This window comes from Phyllopteryx taeniolatus, chromosome 16 (genome assembly GCF_024500385.1).
Source record: "Phyllopteryx taeniolatus isolate TA_2022b chromosome 16, UOR_Ptae_1.2, whole genome shotgun sequence".
Lineage (NCBI taxonomy): Eukaryota > Metazoa > Chordata > Actinopteri > Syngnathiformes > Syngnathidae > Phyllopteryx > Phyllopteryx taeniolatus.
The window spans coordinates 21,393,390-21,411,548 of NC_084517.1; the positions used below are offsets into that span (position 1 = coordinate 21,393,390).

An 18,159-nucleotide genomic window follows, 5' to 3' on the forward strand; every position below is an offset into this window, starting at 1 on the left:
CAGAGGTGGCAAAAGTGCTCACACCCTGTATTGTAGTAATTTTAAAAAGTTTTTTTTTTTTTTAATTAATAGTTTTATTATTATTATTGTTTTGTTTTTTTTACGTGTCATCAACGCGTTTCTACTTTGTTTTCTCCCAGCAAATGGATACTGGTCACTGAAATAAGTACAAAATAAATTTAAAAAATAAAAATAAACTCGAAATGTTGTGACTTCCCACCACTGCTCCCTGAAATAACTTGAAACTGACCAAAATAAATCAATAAGAAAACATAAACAATAAAAATGTCATGAAAAAAAACCACTGCTCTATTTTTGTGGTACAACTGAATTCTTTTAAATAAATTAACAAAATGATGGTGCCCTTAAGATAATAAATAGGTCCTCAATTTACAACAGTTTCTCTTTTGTACGGCGACAATGTAACTTGAATTTTTAGAGAACATCAATCATTTTAAAAAAATAAAAATACATATGATGATGAGTGTTATTATTGTTTTCTTTCTTTATCCAAAAATTGACATCAGGCACTGTCCAGGGTTCTGCAGGCTTCAACTAAACGTCACTTCCTGTCTCTTATATTATTATATAAAGTCTCTGCAGTGAGGGAACCTCAAAGTCTTGACATTTTATTTCAAGACACAATTATAAACACCATAATACCCATCACCAGCAACATTGGGTTACTTTCTATTGTGGGGATTCAACGGAAAAATTTAGATTTGACCACAGACCATTTATCTTTAATATCCTTGAAAATCAATTGTATTCTTGCTCTCAGATGGAAGATTTGTCTTGGATACCTTTGAAAATATGGAGAGTCATTTGTGATGGGCTCAGACTGGAGCCGGCGTTCCTCCACAGCGAAAATAAATCCCCCAGGATGAGGCGAGATCTGGCTTCTTTCCCCCTGCAGTCGATTCAGTGCCTGCCAACTTCAAATTCAGATGTTGACCATTAAAACTGAACAATATTAATTAACGGCAGCCGTTTTTGTAAATTCGAGCTTGGGTTTCCAAACTGTGGGTCGGGGGCCCGAAACGGATCGCGGGTCCATTTTAGTTGAGCACCGTCGTTGCGGTAAATGAATGTCCGTTGTGGTGTTCGTCCTTACATACAGTGTATGTCGATGTTCCGGCACCGCGCGATGTCTTTTATTACTTACCTTTGTACCTATGGACCCGTAGCACCGACGCCTAAAAAAAATCAGCAGCTATCTGACCGTGGAGACGTCCGACTGGAACGCGGACGTGTAAAGTGTCTTTGGGCTCCAAGTCTGCTGGAAAGACCATCAACAAGTCCAAGTGTGCCACTTTGATGGGCAGCATTGAGGTTGTGTGCCCAACTGGCCCCAGCAAGCGTGTCTTTGCCTGCTTCGAGTCACTCTTGACTCTTTCTTTCTGCTTTGAACGTTTGCAATAAAAAAAAATGGCAGCAAAACCTTCAGGAATGATCATTCACATTCAGGTGCTGATTAATTTTTACCTCACGGCGCGACGTGTTCGCGCGAGAATTCCGAAATAGGTTCAGTGAAGCACCGTACTTTGTCTAAACTGATGCTTTGTTTAAGCAATGGATATTTGACCACAGACGGGGGAGCAACACACGTAGACAGACATCACAATACTCACAGGCATATACTTTTATCTTCTGTGAAAAACAATATTATCGAAGCTTACTGAGTCACTGTGAGTTGTGGTGAATCTTATTTTTATGTCTGTATGACTATTATACTGCCCCCGGGTGGCTGAGGTGGGCACACTAGATGGAGCAGCGCAATGAGTTGAATTGAAGAATTAAATCCTGATGCACAAACTGTTCAATTGTTGACATTCTATTTAATTTTGTTGTCACTGTACGCTTTTACAAGGTACAATCTTATAGATTTTCCTTATTTTAAAAAAACACACATTTCCCAAACCTTTTTTTGTGATAGCAACCAAGAAGGGAAGAAAATAACGCTAGGGCTTGTGCGGCCCTCTTTGTCTCACTCTGATCGGCTTCAAAGCCCTCATCCGGGCCGACCTGAGACCAGCTCCTGGTCGACCGCTCGGCGTGAAGCCGCCTTCCTTGACGCGGTCCACGAAAGCCTCCACGCTGTCAAATTTGGCCGTGAGGCCCGCCAGGTGGTCCTTGAGGGCGTCAAACCGTCCGTGGAGCTCCCGCAGAGCGTCGGACAGAGGGCCGATCCTGCGCACACGCGTGCATGCGCGAATGGCCGGTTACGATAATTCCTTTTCTTTTAAATGTGGGACAACAACAACAAAAGTAACGTGCTGCAGGCGAACGGAACGGGTTTGCCAGATTACATAAACGCATTACTCATGGCCGCTTTGATCGAGTTCCAGTTTTCTTTTGGAGCCGTCTTTGCGATGAGCTCATCGCAAAGTAGAACCGGCTTGCCTTGACCAACTGTGGTCAGACTGGTGAAGTCAAACAATTCTCTGTGGCTGGAAGAAAAAAAAATCATGTCAAAAATAATCATAATAAATAAGAATAACAAATTGATATTCGAAATTGTGTCATTGATATATTTTTTTTAGGAATTGTGTATTTTTTATTGATGTATTTAATTTATTTATGACTGTATTATTCAGACAGACAAATAGATACTGCAGATCACAGGTGTCAAACCCATGGTCCGGGGGCCAGATCTGGCCCACCACATCATTTTATGTGGCCCGCGAAAGCGAATCATCTGCGTCAACATCATGTCTCTTACTAAAATACAAAAATTGCAGATTGTCTTCACTTTTAATCATACATTTCTTTTTTTTTACCAATTGAATAAAAGTTTTCAGTCAACTTTTACTTGCTTCTGATTTCAAAACTAGTTATCCCTCAATTTGATGTGTATATCCAATAATATGTGGCAATCATACATTTGTATGGTTTCACACTGTACGGATGTTCGATACCGCTTTTTTTTAGACTGATACCAGCCAGAGTAGTCACCCTTGAGTACTCACCGATACACAAAATGTCAATTAATGCAATTAAATATAATTATGAACAAAGACCTTTCTTTCTTTCTGACGCACATGATCACTCAAGGATGTGTCAAACGTCCGCAGTGTAGCACCAACTACTGGCGAGGAGGACTTACTTCATGTTAGATTTGATTTTGGCTTAAGTATTGGTGGCTGGTACCGGCAGCCTTCACAGGTACCCAAAACCTTGAAATACTGTGAGGCCGATATCGGACTGATACTCGCTCATCCTTAGTTCACCGTCATAACTCCGAGGGAAACCGAAACTACAACGTGGCCTGTGCCGAAAATGAGTTTGACACCGCTGCGGACAGACGAAGCGAGACATTCACCGGCTGTATTCGGGAAGGACGGACGCGTGGTCGTTGATGAGCAGCTCCTTCGCTTGAGTTAAAATGGCAAATTTCCAGTTGTCCAGTATTTGGGTCAGATTGGTGCAAGCCTTGGCCTCTTGGCGCTCTGGACCAAAAATACATACGCATTGTTATGCTATTGTTTGTAGCAAAACCCAAAAAAAATATTGCTCCTGACCTTTTGGGTACCAGCGTGGCGTTTCCTGTTTCCATTGCTGAGATGGAACCACCGGGATCACACAGAGGAGGAGGAGAACCCCGCTAATGTGCATTGTCTTCTTGTTTGTCACAAGGCAAGGCAAAATCATTTGTTTAGCACCATTCATACAAACGGCAAATCCTGCTTCAGAACGCGGTGGGAGGGTTTCTCTTCTTACCTTTCAGATCTCCTCGGGTCACGGCGAGAAAAGCAACAATGCGAGTCGATCCTCAGTCCTGCACTTGATGGCATCCGCCTCCCAAAAGCCACTCCCACGGCGTGTTGCGCACAAGCTGCAGCGTCGCGGGCCAAACTGGTGTGCTCTAATTCAGATCATGTTTTGGTTAACGTGGGCTGCAAAACGGTGGCAAATTTCCAGGCTGAGCATTCTTACGGTCTGCGGGAAGTCCCATCTGCGTGACGACACCACCTGGCCTGCAATCTGATGATGTAATGAGCCCAAAAATGTACTGTTGGCGTTTTGTTTTGTTGCCTTGTCCTCTCGCTGGTAAATGTACACGTAACAGCTGGCAGGATCTCTCCGGCGAGTGTGTGCACTCCTGCCTGCATTTGGCCTCCTTCCCGCTTTTCTTCACAAACAAAAACATTTCGAGTTGTGGAAATGATTTTCCATCTTTTCAATTTTCCGTTGCGTAAGGACTGTTTTTGAGAACTGCTTCACATGTGTGTCGCATGGGGTCGACCGACATCTGGTGGTTTCCTGTCAACAAATTACGGATTACAAAACGACACATTTTTGATGTCACCTCACAAGTTCTCTATTGGGTTAAGGTCTGGGAATCGAGCTGACCACACAATCAAGTCCTGAATTGTGCGGCGATTGTAAAATCTGTAAGCGTTTTAAGTAACATTTTTAACATGTCCCAACAATCAAACTCATGTTAACTACAGTATAATCAAATGAAAATAACATAAAAATACTGATTTGACCTAATAATAATAATAAGAAGAAGAATGCAAATAATAAATATTGTTATTTAATCATGTAAAAGCTCAATGCAATGATCCCAATTTCTGTTCTAAACTCTTAGTATATCACAAAATGTATACTGTACATATTTATTGAAATAATAAATAGGTAAAAGAAACATTGGCACACACACACACACACACACACACACACACACACAGTGTGTATAGTGTGTAATCCCCTCACTGTGACTCTCACATGATGAAAAAATCCCACGCCTGACAGCCCCCGCAGCCAAACGCAGTGCGCTTGGACTCACATGTTCCACTGCAAACCACTCCTCGTATATTTTTATTTTAGTTTGAATTTTTTGTGGGGGGGTGAGGGAGGGGGCGCCAGAAAGAACGCTCGCTGAGGATAGTCTTCCAGCGATGGACTTGGCGGTAAGAAGAGTCCGTTGGCCCTGGACGAGGAGGGAAGACGCACCGAATGAGTCCAGCCCGCTCATACCGAAGGTAAAAGGTCAAACTGCTGCCTAATTGTTGTTCAAAACTCAACTATCAGGAATTGTGTTTGGGCTTGCCAGTAATAAAAGTTCCCAGATTTTGTTTATTTGTTCTCCAGTCGGAGGATAAAGAATATATGACCGCGGCTACAGTCAAATTCTCTGTACGTGTTACTGCTTGTGTCTCGAGAAAATCGTCCAAAAACTTGTATCTCAAAGCGCTCCTGTTTGTACAATTCACTTGTGTTCTGTCCTGTCTAAGGGGGACACCGAGCTCCACCAAGTGGGCACGAGCGACGAACACGAGGACAGATTCAAAGAGCTCCGCCCTCGCCGCGGCTCTTCTTTTATCGACTACTTCCTCAAGTATCTCCTGGTTCTGAGCAACCTGACGTTCTCGGTCCTGGGCCTGCTTCTTCTGGCCTCGGGGATGTGGGGCCTCATCAGCAAAGAGTCCTTCGCCCAGGAGAAACTCGGAAGCATCGGCACCGACCCGATGCTGCTGCTGGTGACTCTGGGTCTCCTGCTCGCCACGCTCTGCCTGACGGGCTGCGTGGGCGCCTTGCGGGAAAACTCCTTCCTGCTAAAGCTGTTCTCCGGAATGCTGCTGGCGCTGATCACGGCCCAGATTTTGGCCGCGGTGCTGGTGTACAATGTGCGACGAGAGTTCGCAAACGCGCTGCGCTCGGCCATGCTGGCCGCCATGGCTCGCTACCAAGACGACCTGGATCTCAGGTTCATCACCGATGAGATCCAGTCCAATCTGCGGTGCTGTGGGGCGGATTCTTATCGTGACTGGGAGATCAACGTGTGAGTTGGGCAAAACTTAGCTTCTCCGTGACATACAAAGATCTTGAAGCGGTATCGCTTCAACAATACCTCCTTGACACCAATTACTACTTTCCAGAAAGAGCACAAAAATATGTGAATTGGTGAGGGTAGGTTCCACAGAAAAGTGCAAGTCGGTGAAATTGTGAATTGAGGTCATTTGGCCAAAAGAAATCCTCTGGAAGAAGGCTTATCCTCATGAGGTTCATAGGGAGGCGGGGTACACCCTGTGACTGGCCCTTAGCGATGTCGACAAAGTTCACGCTGAAGCCAAAAGTTTTCAATGAACCAAACACGCAAGTTTTTGGAATGTGGCCCGAACCCTGAAAAACAAAATCTAGGCTAGCACGTGGAGAACACGCAAGACGGAAATTCAAACCCTGAACTTCAGAAGTGTGAGACAGACCTGCAAACCACTAGTCCACTGAGCAGCCCCAGTGTGTTACAACTCCTATTTTGACTTGCCCAACAGCGTTTGTCATCACACAAACATTCATTTCCCAAATCCCTATTCCGCAGATACTACAACTGCTCTTCTCCAGGAGTTCTGGCCTGCGGCGTTCCGGCCACGTGTTGCGTTGAGCCGCCGGACAACAGCACCGTCTGGAACTCTCAGTGCGGCCTGGGCGCCCGAGCGCTGGACGAGTTCAGCGCCCAGAGCGTGATCTTCCTCGGAGGCTGCCTGGGGAACATCTGGCGGTGGCTGGAGCAGCACGAGCGCTCGATCGGGACCGTGGCGCTGGTCCTACTGGGAGTGCAGATCCTGACTGTGCTTGTCACCACGCGACTCCAACGGAGGATCCGCTGGCATCAAGTTTACAAGTAACGGGACGGGAATGCGGATGTTTGACGGGGGCCGATTATGAAGGAGTGACTTTCTTTGCATCAAGTGTGAAATTTGACAACAAAACATTTTTTGCTGAGCTGTCTTTTTCCGTTCAGATTGTGGCCCCTTATTTCTCCACCCGTCAGCGATCCACCAAGTGAAATTTATTGAAATGCAATAACGTAGTTAAGCACATCTGAGGTTACAAATTACAATCAGTGCAATCTTTGCATGCTTGTGCGGAAAGTAGACTTCCCCATTTTGCCGGCTCTTTTACACAAATTTCACTCATCTTTCAAGACACAGTATCGTGTTCTGCGGCAAAGTAACTACTGAAATTACCAAAAGAAAGAGTATCCTTTCTTTCACCTTAAAACAAAAGTTTGTTTCTACCTTTATATGTTCTTTAGTAATCAGGAGAACATGTATTAGTTTCACCAAAAACACCGATTTCTGTTCTGAAAGTGGAGAAAACGGAGCTTTTTGGCGAAAGAAACATCAAGCAGAACGGTGACTTTGAGGCTATACAAACTATAAAACAGCCAAAACAAGTCTGGGAAAGGGCTTGTGATGGCAAAATGATCATTTATATACAGACGCGTATCTATGAAACACGCCATGAGCGCCACTGACTCCCTGCATGGCTTGAATTGAATTTGCTTTCGGAAAAAGACATCATTGTGGCGCCGATACATGAGAACAGCTTGAAAATAAACAACACATTTGCAAACAACACCATAAAATGTGCACGTTCTTTGATTTAAAACAAAACATAAAACAAAAAAAAAATACTTGTGTCTTGTTTTTGTTTCAATCCCTGAATTTGAAAGACAAATTCCTCGAGTGTGGAGTCATACGATGACATATTGAGCCAGTATATATATAGATATATATATATGATGTTGTAATCCCACCCCACAACCACTTAACTCCCCACACACACACGCACACTGTTCATTCACGTGATAGTGTACCACATGTTGTGTACACCACACATACAGTAACATATTGTAACATACAGTACAGATGTCCTTATGATGTATTTAGTGTCTCATTTCTGCACCTAAAATACAAACAGAATAGTCAGTCTCTCCTTTATGGGTTTTGCACTTTTGTTTACTGAGGCGTGTATTTGATAATTCAAGAGGTATTTGCTATGAGTAATATTCCACATGCGAACGACGCAGGCTGCAGCAGGTGTTTGTCACATGTTGCACACGCGCGGCACAACGACACAACGATGCCGAATGAGATGTTCACAGCTTATAATAGTCTGATTCACTTTTTTTTATTTTAGAGATGAAGTAATTGAATTGGTGCATAAAATCCAGTCGCTATTCAAATACCAAGATAAAGACACCTGCGAATGATTTGTTGTGTACAATTCGGTGTGTTGAGCCAAGTGTTTCAGTTGTGTGAAAACGGTTCACATTTTCCAGTTAGAAACAAAACTAATAAATTGACTATGACCAAAAAAACTTTGGCATATCAGACTGGTTGTTTTTAGTCAATTCGTATGTTATGCTCAGTTATATTTTCAACAATACACTTTCTTGATTTCTTATGTATTTGTATGAAAAATGTAATTAACACAAACACTTTAAGAGTTGCATGCCACAATTTTTCATGACTTCTCACTTCAAATTCAATTTGTTGTTATTACAATATACTCTACGAAATTAAAATAGGGACATTAGACTTTTAATGTGTGAAACACACCATTCCACTTCATCTTTTTCCAGCTTTCCCGACTTTATTGCCATCTCGTGGTCGTCGGTGGAATGACATTTTCATTCTGTTCGCCTCAGGGATGAAAGAAATTCATGATTTAATTTGCGTACATTTTTTTTTTGTAAATACAATTTCCTACGATTATTTTGTCAATAATAACCTTTTAAGACGCGACGACCATTTCGAAAAGAAAGGGGGGGGGGGGAGAGTAGCTTTTCCAAATCGCTCCTCTCTTCTGACGTCACAGTTCAAAGGTCACACGCTACGGAAGCTGTATCCACGTGTGTTTTATCAATTCTGTTGCGTTCAAATGTGCTTAAATAACGACGCGCATCAACATGGGGAAGAACAAGAATAGTAAAAACGACTCGAGAGAGGTGGTTGACAAGACCGGACAGCAACCGAGGTAATGTAAAGACGCTACGTTTGACTAAAGACAAATGTGACCTTTAGTGGCTAGTATGCTAATAGCTACGATACACAGTAAACAAACCGTATCCTACGGTACCAAATCCTTTTTAGTTATCCTATTAATAAGGTGATATACTTTGGACAGCAAGTGTTATTTAAAACCTAATTCGTGTTTTTCAAATGGACAGCAGACAATGAGCAAGCAATTTTCGAGTAACGATGTTCCAATAAATGCAAATCTGTCAATCAATGTCAGTGCGAAGAAGCAGAGACGAGATGGGAAAGGCCCAAAAGAACACAAACAAGTTGACCACCTTGAGCACATCCCCTTCAAGCTGCAGGAGATCATAAAGAGCAAGGAGAGAATGCAAAGTGGCTCTTCGAATGCAAAGAAATTCAAAGACGGTAAGTCAGAGTAAAACATTGCTCTTGAAACACTTGTTTGCTTGTGTTTCTGCATCATTTTTCTGCATGTGCTTCTTTTTTTCTTTTTTTTTTGCCAGGCACCTTCCTTCATAGAAAGCCAGAGAAGTCTGAAGTCAAGGACTTGATCGTCCCGCGTTTCAAGCGAAGAAAGCGGGAGAGTGAGTTTCATTTTGTGCGGCGAATGGAGATGGCGTCGAAGCACGTCTTCTTCCTCACCAAAAACCAACCTGAGAGGAAACCTGAGCTGGCCGAAGACGAACAAGAGAAGCCTGTAGACCAGGGCAAGTCGGAAAAAAGGAAAGAGTAAGCGCTTAATATGCATTGGTACCACTGGTACTTACAAGTGCCACAACAAACGTTTTTGTTTTGTTTTGTATTACCAGCCAAAATTTTAAATTGTAAGAATTTCTGCATATGTGCAAAGAGAGTTCTTCATTGCTCATTGTGAGACTGTGGATCTGATACACAACTGACGCGAAACTAGTGTTTGTCTCATCTCATTTGTTGCCGCAGGTACGACAAACTGAGATTGCAGAAGCGACAGCAGAAAAAGTTGGACCGAGAGGAAGACCGGATGGAAAAGGAGATGTTCAAAGGTAACTGTAAATTCTTTGGCGAGTCAATTTTTTTAAATCCTTGTTTTGGAGTTCTGGTATTCCAGGCAGTCATGAGCCTGAGTTTCTCGGCCTTAGTTGAACATCCCTCATGTCTCCACAAGGGGGCACAAATTCCCAACTCACGTAACCATAAATGAACCAATCGTGGCTTTTTGCGCAAGAGCAATTCATTTGCAGTCTTGACTCATAGGAGTGAAGATTTGCTGCTGAGGAAGACGTTTTACAGTCCCTAAAAGTCTCCAATAACAACACAAAAAGTCTCTAGATTTGTTGTCTGTTGCTTTTTTCAAATTTAGATGAAAAAAAAGTCACTAATTTGGAAAGACTGAATAGCCTCTCGCTTTGTTGCAATGCTCAAGCCCCGCCCCAGTTGTCATGGTAACAGACGCCCCACTTAGTATTTGCATGAGACAGAACCACCCTCCCCAAAACGGAGTGATTTCAAGTGACTGTTTAATATATTTTTCATTCTTTGCATATTATGACAGAACGTCACAAAACTTTCATTGAGATGCCTGTGAACTCTTTTAAACTGTGAAAATAAAAATGCATGGCTTGTACAGTAGTCAGAGGTTCCACTTTTCTGCTGTCTTAAGCCAGTAAAACATTTTATTTTGCTCACTAGATGACATTGCTTTTGGCGAGGTTACATTGGAACCACCTTCACTGACCAGCAAACCCAAGAAAGCGCCCGTCAAACCTCAGGTAAAACAAAAGCCTCCAATAATCATTCGCGTCAAGTCCTAACGCGTCCGGCGTCTCTCCGTCTGCCTCGCGTCCGCCGCAGGCCGCCGTGAAGGAGCTCCTCCTCAACTCGCTCCTCGGCCACACGCCGACGTCCGCGGCCAAGCCCTCCATGGCCAGGCGGAGGATCGTGGAGGAGGAGCGACAGCGGGCCGTGCTGGCCTACCGCCATCTGAAGAAACAGAGACAGCAGCGGCAGGAGGAGGCCAGGACTGTAAAAGGAAAGGCCCGCAAGTAATGAGGCACAACGGCGAGAACTCGTATTTTTATCGCAGGCGTTTTTTCGGGTAAAAGTGATGCGGCTGAAGGTCTGGAAGAAGCTCACATTTGCATCGCGGGAAGAGACATTCAAACGCTGTTGTCTTGACGAGAGGACGCCCACTTCATCCTTTAACTTGTTCCAACACGCAATTGTTGTTCTCTTCTAATTGTGGCCATGTATTTATTTGTTACAATACACAGGGAGTCCTCGGTTTACGACGGTATCGACATACGACGTTACGAACGGCGTACATTGACGTAGTTGGCGTAGAAATGCTTCCTCATACGATAAGGTATTACCGCCGTAATTACAGTTTACTTTTTACGTTTACGGCCGAGGTTAGACCGTATCGCTGAGAGGCCACTTGATGGCAGTGTTTCCGAAAACAACAGTCCCATCTCATTTCTGATCTACAGCACCGATAACGTAAAACTGTTTTTACACTCCCTGAATGTAAAGAAAACCTCAACAACAGAGTAAAGTGTATTTTTCTTGCTTTTCTAATGCAAGTGAGCTGATGTCTTTTTGTCTTTTACTATTTTAAAATCAACACACACCTTTGGTGCAAAAATGTAACCCCATGACATCTAAAAAGGAAGTCATTAATGAGTTGGATCCTAAAACTGGCTTAAATTTGTAATTTTAATATTTTTAATACATCTAATTATAATTAACCGATTACTGCATAAAATAAACAATTGTTAAAGGTCTGTAAAATCCCGAAAGGTTTATTTAAAATAAAACCGCGGTGAGGAGGCCCTTTTGCGTAATGTTAATGTTTTGTGGAGACTAGTCTACTAGGAGCGCATTCATAGAAATATTTTGAAGTTGCCTGCATGAGCCCTGTCGCCAAACATGAATAAATCACATCTGCCCCGTGTTGCAAAGTGTAACGCTTATTAGCGTGCGGCCAGACTATTTGCATTTGTAATCCGTTTGGTTTACCCTCGATATTGCCACGAACAAGGCCGCCTTTGTTGTAAACGTTTCACTCTGCCACAAAGTGAACAAACACCAGACGCGTATTTTGTCAACTGCGGCGCACACGGTAGCAGCAGTCATGAGAGGAGCGCCGTCCGCTCCGTGTGTTTGACCAGCAAAGCCTTAACGTGTGCTCCTGTGTTGATCCGCTCGCGGTCGCCACGGTAACAAGACAACGCAGCTGTTTGTGAGGGCTCGAGTGTCGCATCTGCTGAGGTCGTGAAAGTGGTGACAGCTCGAGTGCTGGGCGGCTCAAGTTGACCCGAGGGAAAGATTAGCTGTGATGCTAATGGACACATTTATTGTTAAAGTCGTAAATCGCACCTAGCATCCTCGTGCGTTTGTTTGCTCAACTTTCGATACGTTTCCCTGCGAGCGACGTTCGCCGCGGTGCACATTTGCATTTGTTTTACATCTTTGCGATTGGACCTTGACAAATCCTTGAATACCTGGCATTGATGACTCCGTTTCCTGTCTTGTTTGCTCATCTTTTTTGCCTCCTAAGTCGGGCTGCAAGTAACATCTTTGTTTTTCGATTCATCGATAAATTGGATTAAAGAAATATCTATACCGTTAATGAAAAAAAAAAACACCAGGATATTATTTGAAATAAATAGATTACGACACAGTTACTGGTTAACGGTGTTTACTGTCGAACGAAACATAAAAGCGATTACTCGTCTTTAAAACGACCACACAGCTTTGCCTTACAGTCTCTTTAGCTTACTGCTAACAAACAATGCGAAACAGCATTGACTGGTGAACAAATACCAATGGTGTCATTACTGTATGTTTCTGTAAAGTACAATATTATTGATATTTTTCTTTTTTTTTTTTTTTTCTGGAACAGATTGATAGCTATTCAGTTTATTTCATTTGGAGAAGCATAATTTGAAGCACCACTGCACTTTACGATAATGACTCCATTAAAATGTATTGTACAGCAAAAGTTTTTCAAGAATGTACCTGAAAACATTTATAAACAGTTCTTATTGTTTCTACAAAAGCTCACTTTTGTGGGTGTGCACAACTTGCAACCCACTCTGCTTGTTGTGTAACCAACCTGCTGCTCCATTCGACCAAATCGCAATGTCCTCATAAGAGCGCATTGTTGTACAACAACAACCGAAAACAATAATGCCCCCTCCGGCCGTCCCATCAGTGGCAGAGATTGCATGGCTTTTTGTCGCCAGGTTGTCGTTGCCAGTGCCAGTGGAAAGTTTATCAAGCCGACATATGCAAATGACAGATCGCATCATGCCTCACGCGGCTCTGCCACCGGCAACTGCCGACGCAATGTTGAATAACACAATGCTTCATACTGATCTGCAAAAAAAATATTAGAGACACCTTTCAATAAGGTGGGAAACCTTTATGTTAATCTTCATATAGGCAGAATTTCTGATTTCACTATAATGTGCAGGTGTACCAAAATGATCTCTCTCGACGTGTGCCAACAACTCTCGCAGAGGCTTTTAAAATGAACACTTTTTGTGTGGATATTACGTAGTTTATTATTTCAAGGCACTACAGGATAATGTGTTCAAGGCAAATGAGATTAACACCATAATCCTACAAACAAAGGCCTGTTTCTCCACAGCGAGTACATTTTATAACAAGAAAACAACAACAAAATCATAACCTCATTAATGTAGCAATCCTAACTAATGAATAATAACTACCATGCAGCACATGTACAAAATGTCCCTGGTGAAAAACAAAAACCAAAGTTTCCACTTCGGGATTTCATATATATATAAAAAAAAAACACACACACACACACACAGAAGCAAAGAGTAGCCATTCATCACAGCAAGCTAGTGAAAGCAAGCAGGCCGCTCTGAAGGGCGTGCGTGCGTGCGATATGGTTGCTAAGAGGCCAAGGAGCCCACCAAGCGATGCAGTGAGCCGCCGCCGCTTCCCACCGTGTTCAAAGACGAGGTCGAGGCGCGCCGCATCATCGCGTCCTGGTCCATCTGTGCGAGCGCAGCCGAGCGGTCGATTGAAAGACGAAGGCGGGGGATTGAATTTTGGACCACGGATCACTCACCTTGGTCAGACCCTTGGCGATCAGGGCGAGTTCGGTGGGCTGGTAGACGCAACTTCGCAGTTGACCGTTGTAAGCGGCGTACGGCGACACCGGCTTTGAAGGCTCTGATGTCGACAAGAGAAGCGGTGCAGAGTTTTCAGGGCAAGAGCAGACTAGATTGGAACTGCCTTTAACATATTCCAAAACGCAACAAAAGTAAAAAAAACGAAAAAATTCAATGACCCCTGCCGGCAGCACGTTGTGGTCTAGTGAAGTGGTTCTCAAACGTTTTACGCCAAGTACTGCCCAAAAAAAACAATCCTTCACTTTCCAAGTATACTGCAATAATGACCCACATTTGCATGGTAGACAGTATTTATTCCTAAAAAGTAGAGATGGGCGTGTACCATTACCAGGTATCGGTATTAGGCCAATACCGGTCTTATTTCAAGCTATCAGGTACTCGTGAAGGCTGCCGATACCAGCCGCCGATACTTGAGCTAAAAAAAAAAAATCTGATGTCGAGTAAGTCCTCCTCGCCAGTAGTTGGCGCTACATCACGGCAGTTTGACACCGGTGAACCTTCAGTAAGAAAGAACGGTCTTTGGTCACAATTATCTGTCATTAATTAGTCCTTATTCAAAATGCATGTTTCAAAAGTACTCGTGGTATCGGTACATGGCATTGGTATCGGTGATTACTCGAGAGTCAATACTGCTATTGGTCGAAAAGAAAGCGTTATCAAACATCCCGACTAAAAAATTGTTTCCACGTACAACATACTGTATTGGAGTTCGCTACGAAGAGCTAACCTTCAATTTGGTAATTCCCATGTCAAGTTTCCAACTTTGAGCGCTCCCCCCAAGGCTGACCGATCGGGAGGTATCTCCAAAGCAGCACGAAATTCAGGAGCTCCCGTTACCTGTTGGAGGCTCCTCCATTGTGAAGGCTTTATTTTCCAGGTACACCGTCTGGTGGGCAGGCTCCGGCTCCTTGCGAACGTTGTCGTACGCCAAGCTCCTGGGCGGGTAGATGTGGTCGCCGTCGTGGGGAGGATCCAAGTCCGCGTCCCGCTGCGTCAGTAAGCAGATCTCCGGCACCGCGTACAGGAGAAGGAACACCCAAGCGTTGGACACCACGGCCACGGCCAGGGTGGGATCGTCCCAGCCGTCGTCTCCCACCGCTCGGTTCCCGCCGACGTACATGGCGATCCAAGCCGCCCAGATGGCCGCGGTGAGGAGGCCCGTGACCAGGACGAACGCTCCGTCCCTGCGCCACCGTCGGCCCTTGTGCGTCAGCGAGGGCACGGCCGTCAGCACGGCGCCGAGCAGCAGGACCATCACGTAGATCAGCGCCATGACGAAGTCCCGGTTGTCAAAGCCGCAGGACGGCTCGGAAGCGTCCCGAGCGGCCGGCGGATTGCGGACCCCCGTGATGAGGAGCCACTCGGTGTTGACGATGACCTCCACCAACCAGAGCGCCAGCGCTCCCAGGCACAGCGTCCAGCTCCTGGGCCCGCGGCCCCGCCTCTGCAGCAGGACGAGCCACAGCCCGTGCATAAGCAGGCAGGCCAGGCATCCTGCGAACAGGACGCCGAAGAGGAACCTCCGCGCCGCGCAGCTGGCCGAGTAGCGGCCCACGACGAAGGCGAAGGCCAGACCGAAGAGTCCCAGGGTGAAAACCAGAACCCCGGCCTGCAGGGCCACAGTGGCTTTCCTCTTCTCGTCCGTCACCAAGGGCAGGCAGGCCATGAGGATGACGAAGAGGACGAAGGAGGTCACCGCGCCTGCGGCGGCCACGGCCTCCACCGCCACCCCCCACGCCGCCGTCAGGTCGCACAGGTTGTAGTATATGGAGCCAATGCTGGACCCGCATCCTTTGGGCGGTCCTGTAAACGCCATCGCTTCCTCGCGGGTAAGACAAACACACAAACACGAACACTACTAGTTAAGTGTCCACTTGACTACCAAGGGCGGGAGGTCGGGGCCAACCACACCTGAACACCATCGGAAGCAATCAACTTCATTTACAAAGCTAAATTCCGATATTTCTTCACTTGAAATTGTATTGATTTATTTATTCCCAAGAGGCTATTCTCTTGATTTCGCAGCGTTTCTCTCGGCTGCACTGCTTCCAGTACATGAGGAAGTGTTCAATATTTTTTTTGAGATTTTTGGTCCAGTCAGATTTCAGCACCCATGTGTCGCCATGTCATTCTAATCTGCCCAAGAGCCTTGGCAATCACTCGTGCTGGCCTGTGTGACTTCAACCAGATTAGCAGCAATATTAGTCACACTTGTGTGCTGTTGAATTGCATTTTTATTTTATTTTAATATATAGTTTTGATGGTTTCTATAATTGCAATGTGCCAGTGGTGATATTAAGAGGCGGATGAAGTCGTGCAAATTCCCACCGAAGGCCCAGGTCCCAAAAGTACGGTACTATATTTTACAACTACAAGGGGGTCCTCAGTTTCTGACAATCATACAACATTTTAAGGTCACAAACGGCTTTAGAATACGTCATCACTTCTTTTCTATTTGTCCTTAAAGGTTTTGTCGATGGCTGAGTAAATGGGCAATTAGCTTTTTTTGCTTTCGGGCCTTGCTTGGAGAATCGACTCGGTGAACGCCGATCAACTTTTAAGTACACCGTATGCTTGTGACGCTCGTCCTGATTATGACTCAAAATGCAATAGCGTCACATGACCGTATTTGAGTTCATAGCCACGCTGTTTTGAAGATTCTAAGGGTGGGTACATTTGTAACATTTAAAAATAAATCCCCCCCAAAATATTTGGAATACAATTTAATCTCCCGGAATGAATGAATGACAATTATAGCATGAACGCAAGATCCTTTTGGCGTCCTACCTGCACAGCTCCAACAGGTGATCCCGGTAGACTTTTCTTTCTGTGACAAGTCGTGAGCTCCTCAGGCAGATAATCCGAGCGATTTTCTTGCTGAGCGACTGACTCCCCCGGAGCAGGAGTCCCCCGGTCCGCCCACTCCTTCCCAGCAGCGATGGCACCGACGTGTCATCGGCCGACCGCCGGGCCCGAGAGGGTCGAGTTCCGTCCGAACGGATCCGGCCTCTCCTTTGTTGTTCGCGGCTTTGCGTATTGGGCGAGATTAGGAGTCAGCCGGTTTATTTGTTGCAGGCGGTTTATGGGGCCAAACAAAGAGGCCACTCACCTCCTCTCGAGTGGGTCGTTTCCACTCCGCACGCGGGTGGCTCACACATTTTGCTTTGTTTGTCACGCACAACAGACTGACGCTGATTAATGGCCTTTTATTATTAGCCTGATTAGATCACTTTTGGGATGAAACTCCCTCTTTTGAGTCTCAGATGACGCACATCCATCAGGGAGAGAACCGAATCAGAATTATTGTGGGGGTGAATACACACTAATAATAATCTCTTCAATATTGTTTTATGCAGTATATGCATACATACCGTGTATACAAATACACACATATACTGCAGTACTTGCATACATGCAGTATATACACGCAGTGGCACTTGACATTTTCACTTAGGGGTGTAATGCGCTTTTGTTGCCGACAGTTTCCGTTGAGTTATTGCAAGGACTGTATATACTTATATACTGTGTGTGTGTGTGTGTGTGTGTGTGTGTTGCTATTTTCTGATATTACACTGACTGTCATCCTTCTGTATTGTACACTTAAATTAGAGCGCCACCTGGTGGACAGATGTCTCACAGTTGACCCTCGTTGACATGACTAAATGGGATTACGCAATTGAAAGGATGCTATGATTGATCTGTTGAAAGGCAAACCACTCAACCACTAAATAACAGTATTTTAACCCCCCCCCCCCACACACACACACACACGCACACAATCCTTTCCATAAAAAAAAAAAATAAAAAACTGAGAGGCATGTTCATTTAATATCCAATATTCACATATTATTCAATATTCAATGTGGCTTTTTAAGAAAATCAATAAATATGGGAACTTTAAAACAAAACAATAATAACAGATAACGAAACAATGGAGACAATTCACCAAAATATACATGTCAGCAGTTGAAACTAAAATTGAAAAGAAACATTCATTGGTAGCAATGACTCTATCGAGTTTTAAACAAAGGCAACTGCCGCATAGTCGTAATATTGACATGAAAATTAACTGTGATATATTTTATATATTTATTTATACTTTTTTTTCTTTTTTTCTTTTTTTTTTTTTTTTTTTGCAGGACCAAAATGAGTGTAAAATGTGTCTAAAAAGTGCATGTGAGTGTTTTGCAGCCCCGGTTGAGTGGGGGAGGGGCACATCCCCTGCAGGCGGAGTGGAGGAT

At 44.4% G+C, this 18,159-nt stretch overlaps 3 protein-coding genes across 4 annotated transcripts; 2 read left to right on the forward strand and 1 right to left on the reverse strand.

Moving 5' to 3' along the window:
* Window positions 1-4,199: 4,199 nt before the first annotated feature.
* On the forward strand, window positions 4,200-8,052 carry tspan10 (tetraspanin 10). Its single transcript, XM_061750293.1, has 3 exons — window positions 4,200-4,988; window positions 5,241-5,788; window positions 6,326-8,052. The coding sequence occupies exons 1-3, from the start codon at window positions 4,905-4,907 to the stop codon at window positions 6,630-6,632; spliced, it is 939 nt and encodes a 312-aa protein (XP_061606277.1). The 5' UTR covers window positions 4,200-4,904; the 3' UTR covers window positions 6,633-8,052.
* A 547-nt stretch (window positions 8,053-8,599) lies between these two features.
* On the forward strand, window positions 8,600-11,336 carry ccdc137 (coiled-coil domain containing 137). The gene is made up of 6 exons (XM_061749856.1): window positions 8,600-8,769; window positions 9,031-9,179; window positions 9,278-9,503; window positions 9,714-9,796; window positions 10,443-10,522; window positions 10,605-11,336. Exons 1-6 carry the CDS (start codon window positions 8,702-8,704, stop codon window positions 10,797-10,799), a joined length of 801 nt encoding a protein of 266 aa, XP_061605840.1. The 5' UTR covers window positions 8,600-8,701; the 3' UTR covers window positions 10,800-11,336.
* A 1,350-nt stretch (window positions 11,337-12,686) lies between these two features.
* On the reverse strand, window positions 12,687-17,632 carry LOC133466298 (G-protein coupled receptor family C group 5 member C-like). Of its 2 annotated transcripts, none has more exons than XM_061749855.1 (4): window positions 16,706-17,632; window positions 14,756-15,740; window positions 13,855-13,958; window positions 12,687-13,780 (listed from the first exon to the last, which is right to left on the reverse strand). In XM_061749855.1, the coding sequence occupies exons 2-4, from the start codon at window positions 15,732-15,734 to the stop codon at window positions 13,676-13,678; spliced, it is 1,188 nt and encodes a 395-aa protein (XP_061605839.1). In that variant the 5' UTR covers window positions 15,735-15,740; window positions 16,706-17,632; the 3' UTR covers window positions 12,687-13,675. The 2 variants fall into 2 exon arrangements, with proteins under 2 accessions (XP_061605839.1, XP_061605838.1); XM_061749854.1 differs by having other exon boundaries at window positions 14,756-15,736; window positions 16,706-17,631.
* Between the last annotated feature and the right edge of the window lie 527 nt (window positions 17,633-18,159).

What these genes read in the sequence shown, in the direction of transcription:
- tspan10 (XM_061750293.1), top strand. Translation starts at nt 4,905, where the DNA reads ATGGACTTGGCGGTAAGAAGAGTCCGTTGGCCCTGGACGAGGAGGGAA. An exon ending in CCAGCCCGCTCATACCGAAG is followed by an intron (nt 4,989 to 5,240) that starts GTAAAAGGTCAA and finishes GTCCTGTCTAAG; the next exon opens with GGGGACACCGAGCTCCACCA. An exon ending in CGTGACTGGGAGATCAACGT is followed by an intron (nt 5,789 to 6,325) that starts GTGAGTTGGGCA and finishes CCTATTCCGCAG; the next exon opens with ATACTACAACTGCTCTTCTC.
- ccdc137 (XM_061749856.1), top strand. Translation starts at nt 8,702, where the DNA reads ATGGGGAAGAACAAGAATAGTAAAAACGACTCGAGAGAGGTGGTTGAC. An exon ending in AAGACCGGACAGCAACCGAG is followed by an intron (nt 8,770 to 9,030) that starts GTAATGTAAAGA and finishes AATCAATGTCAG; the next exon opens with TGCGAAGAAGCAGAGACGAG. An exon ending in AAGTCGGAAAAAAGGAAAGA is followed by an intron (nt 9,504 to 9,713) that starts GTAAGCGCTTAA and finishes TTGTTGCCGCAG; the next exon opens with GTACGACAAACTGAGATTGC.
- LOC133466298 (XM_061749855.1), bottom strand. Translation starts at nt 15,734, where the DNA reads ATGGCGTTTACAGGACCGCCCAAAGGATGCGGGTCCAGCATTGGCTCC. An exon ending in AATGGAGGAGCCTCCAACAG is followed by an intron (nt 13,959 to 14,755) that starts GTAACGGGAGCT and finishes TGTCGACATCAG; the next exon opens with AGCCTTCAAAGCCGGTGTCG. An exon ending in TCGCCAAGGGTCTGACCAAG is followed by an intron (nt 13,781 to 13,854) that starts GTGAGTGATCCG and finishes GCGCTCGCACAG; the next exon opens with ATGGACCAGGACGCGATGAT.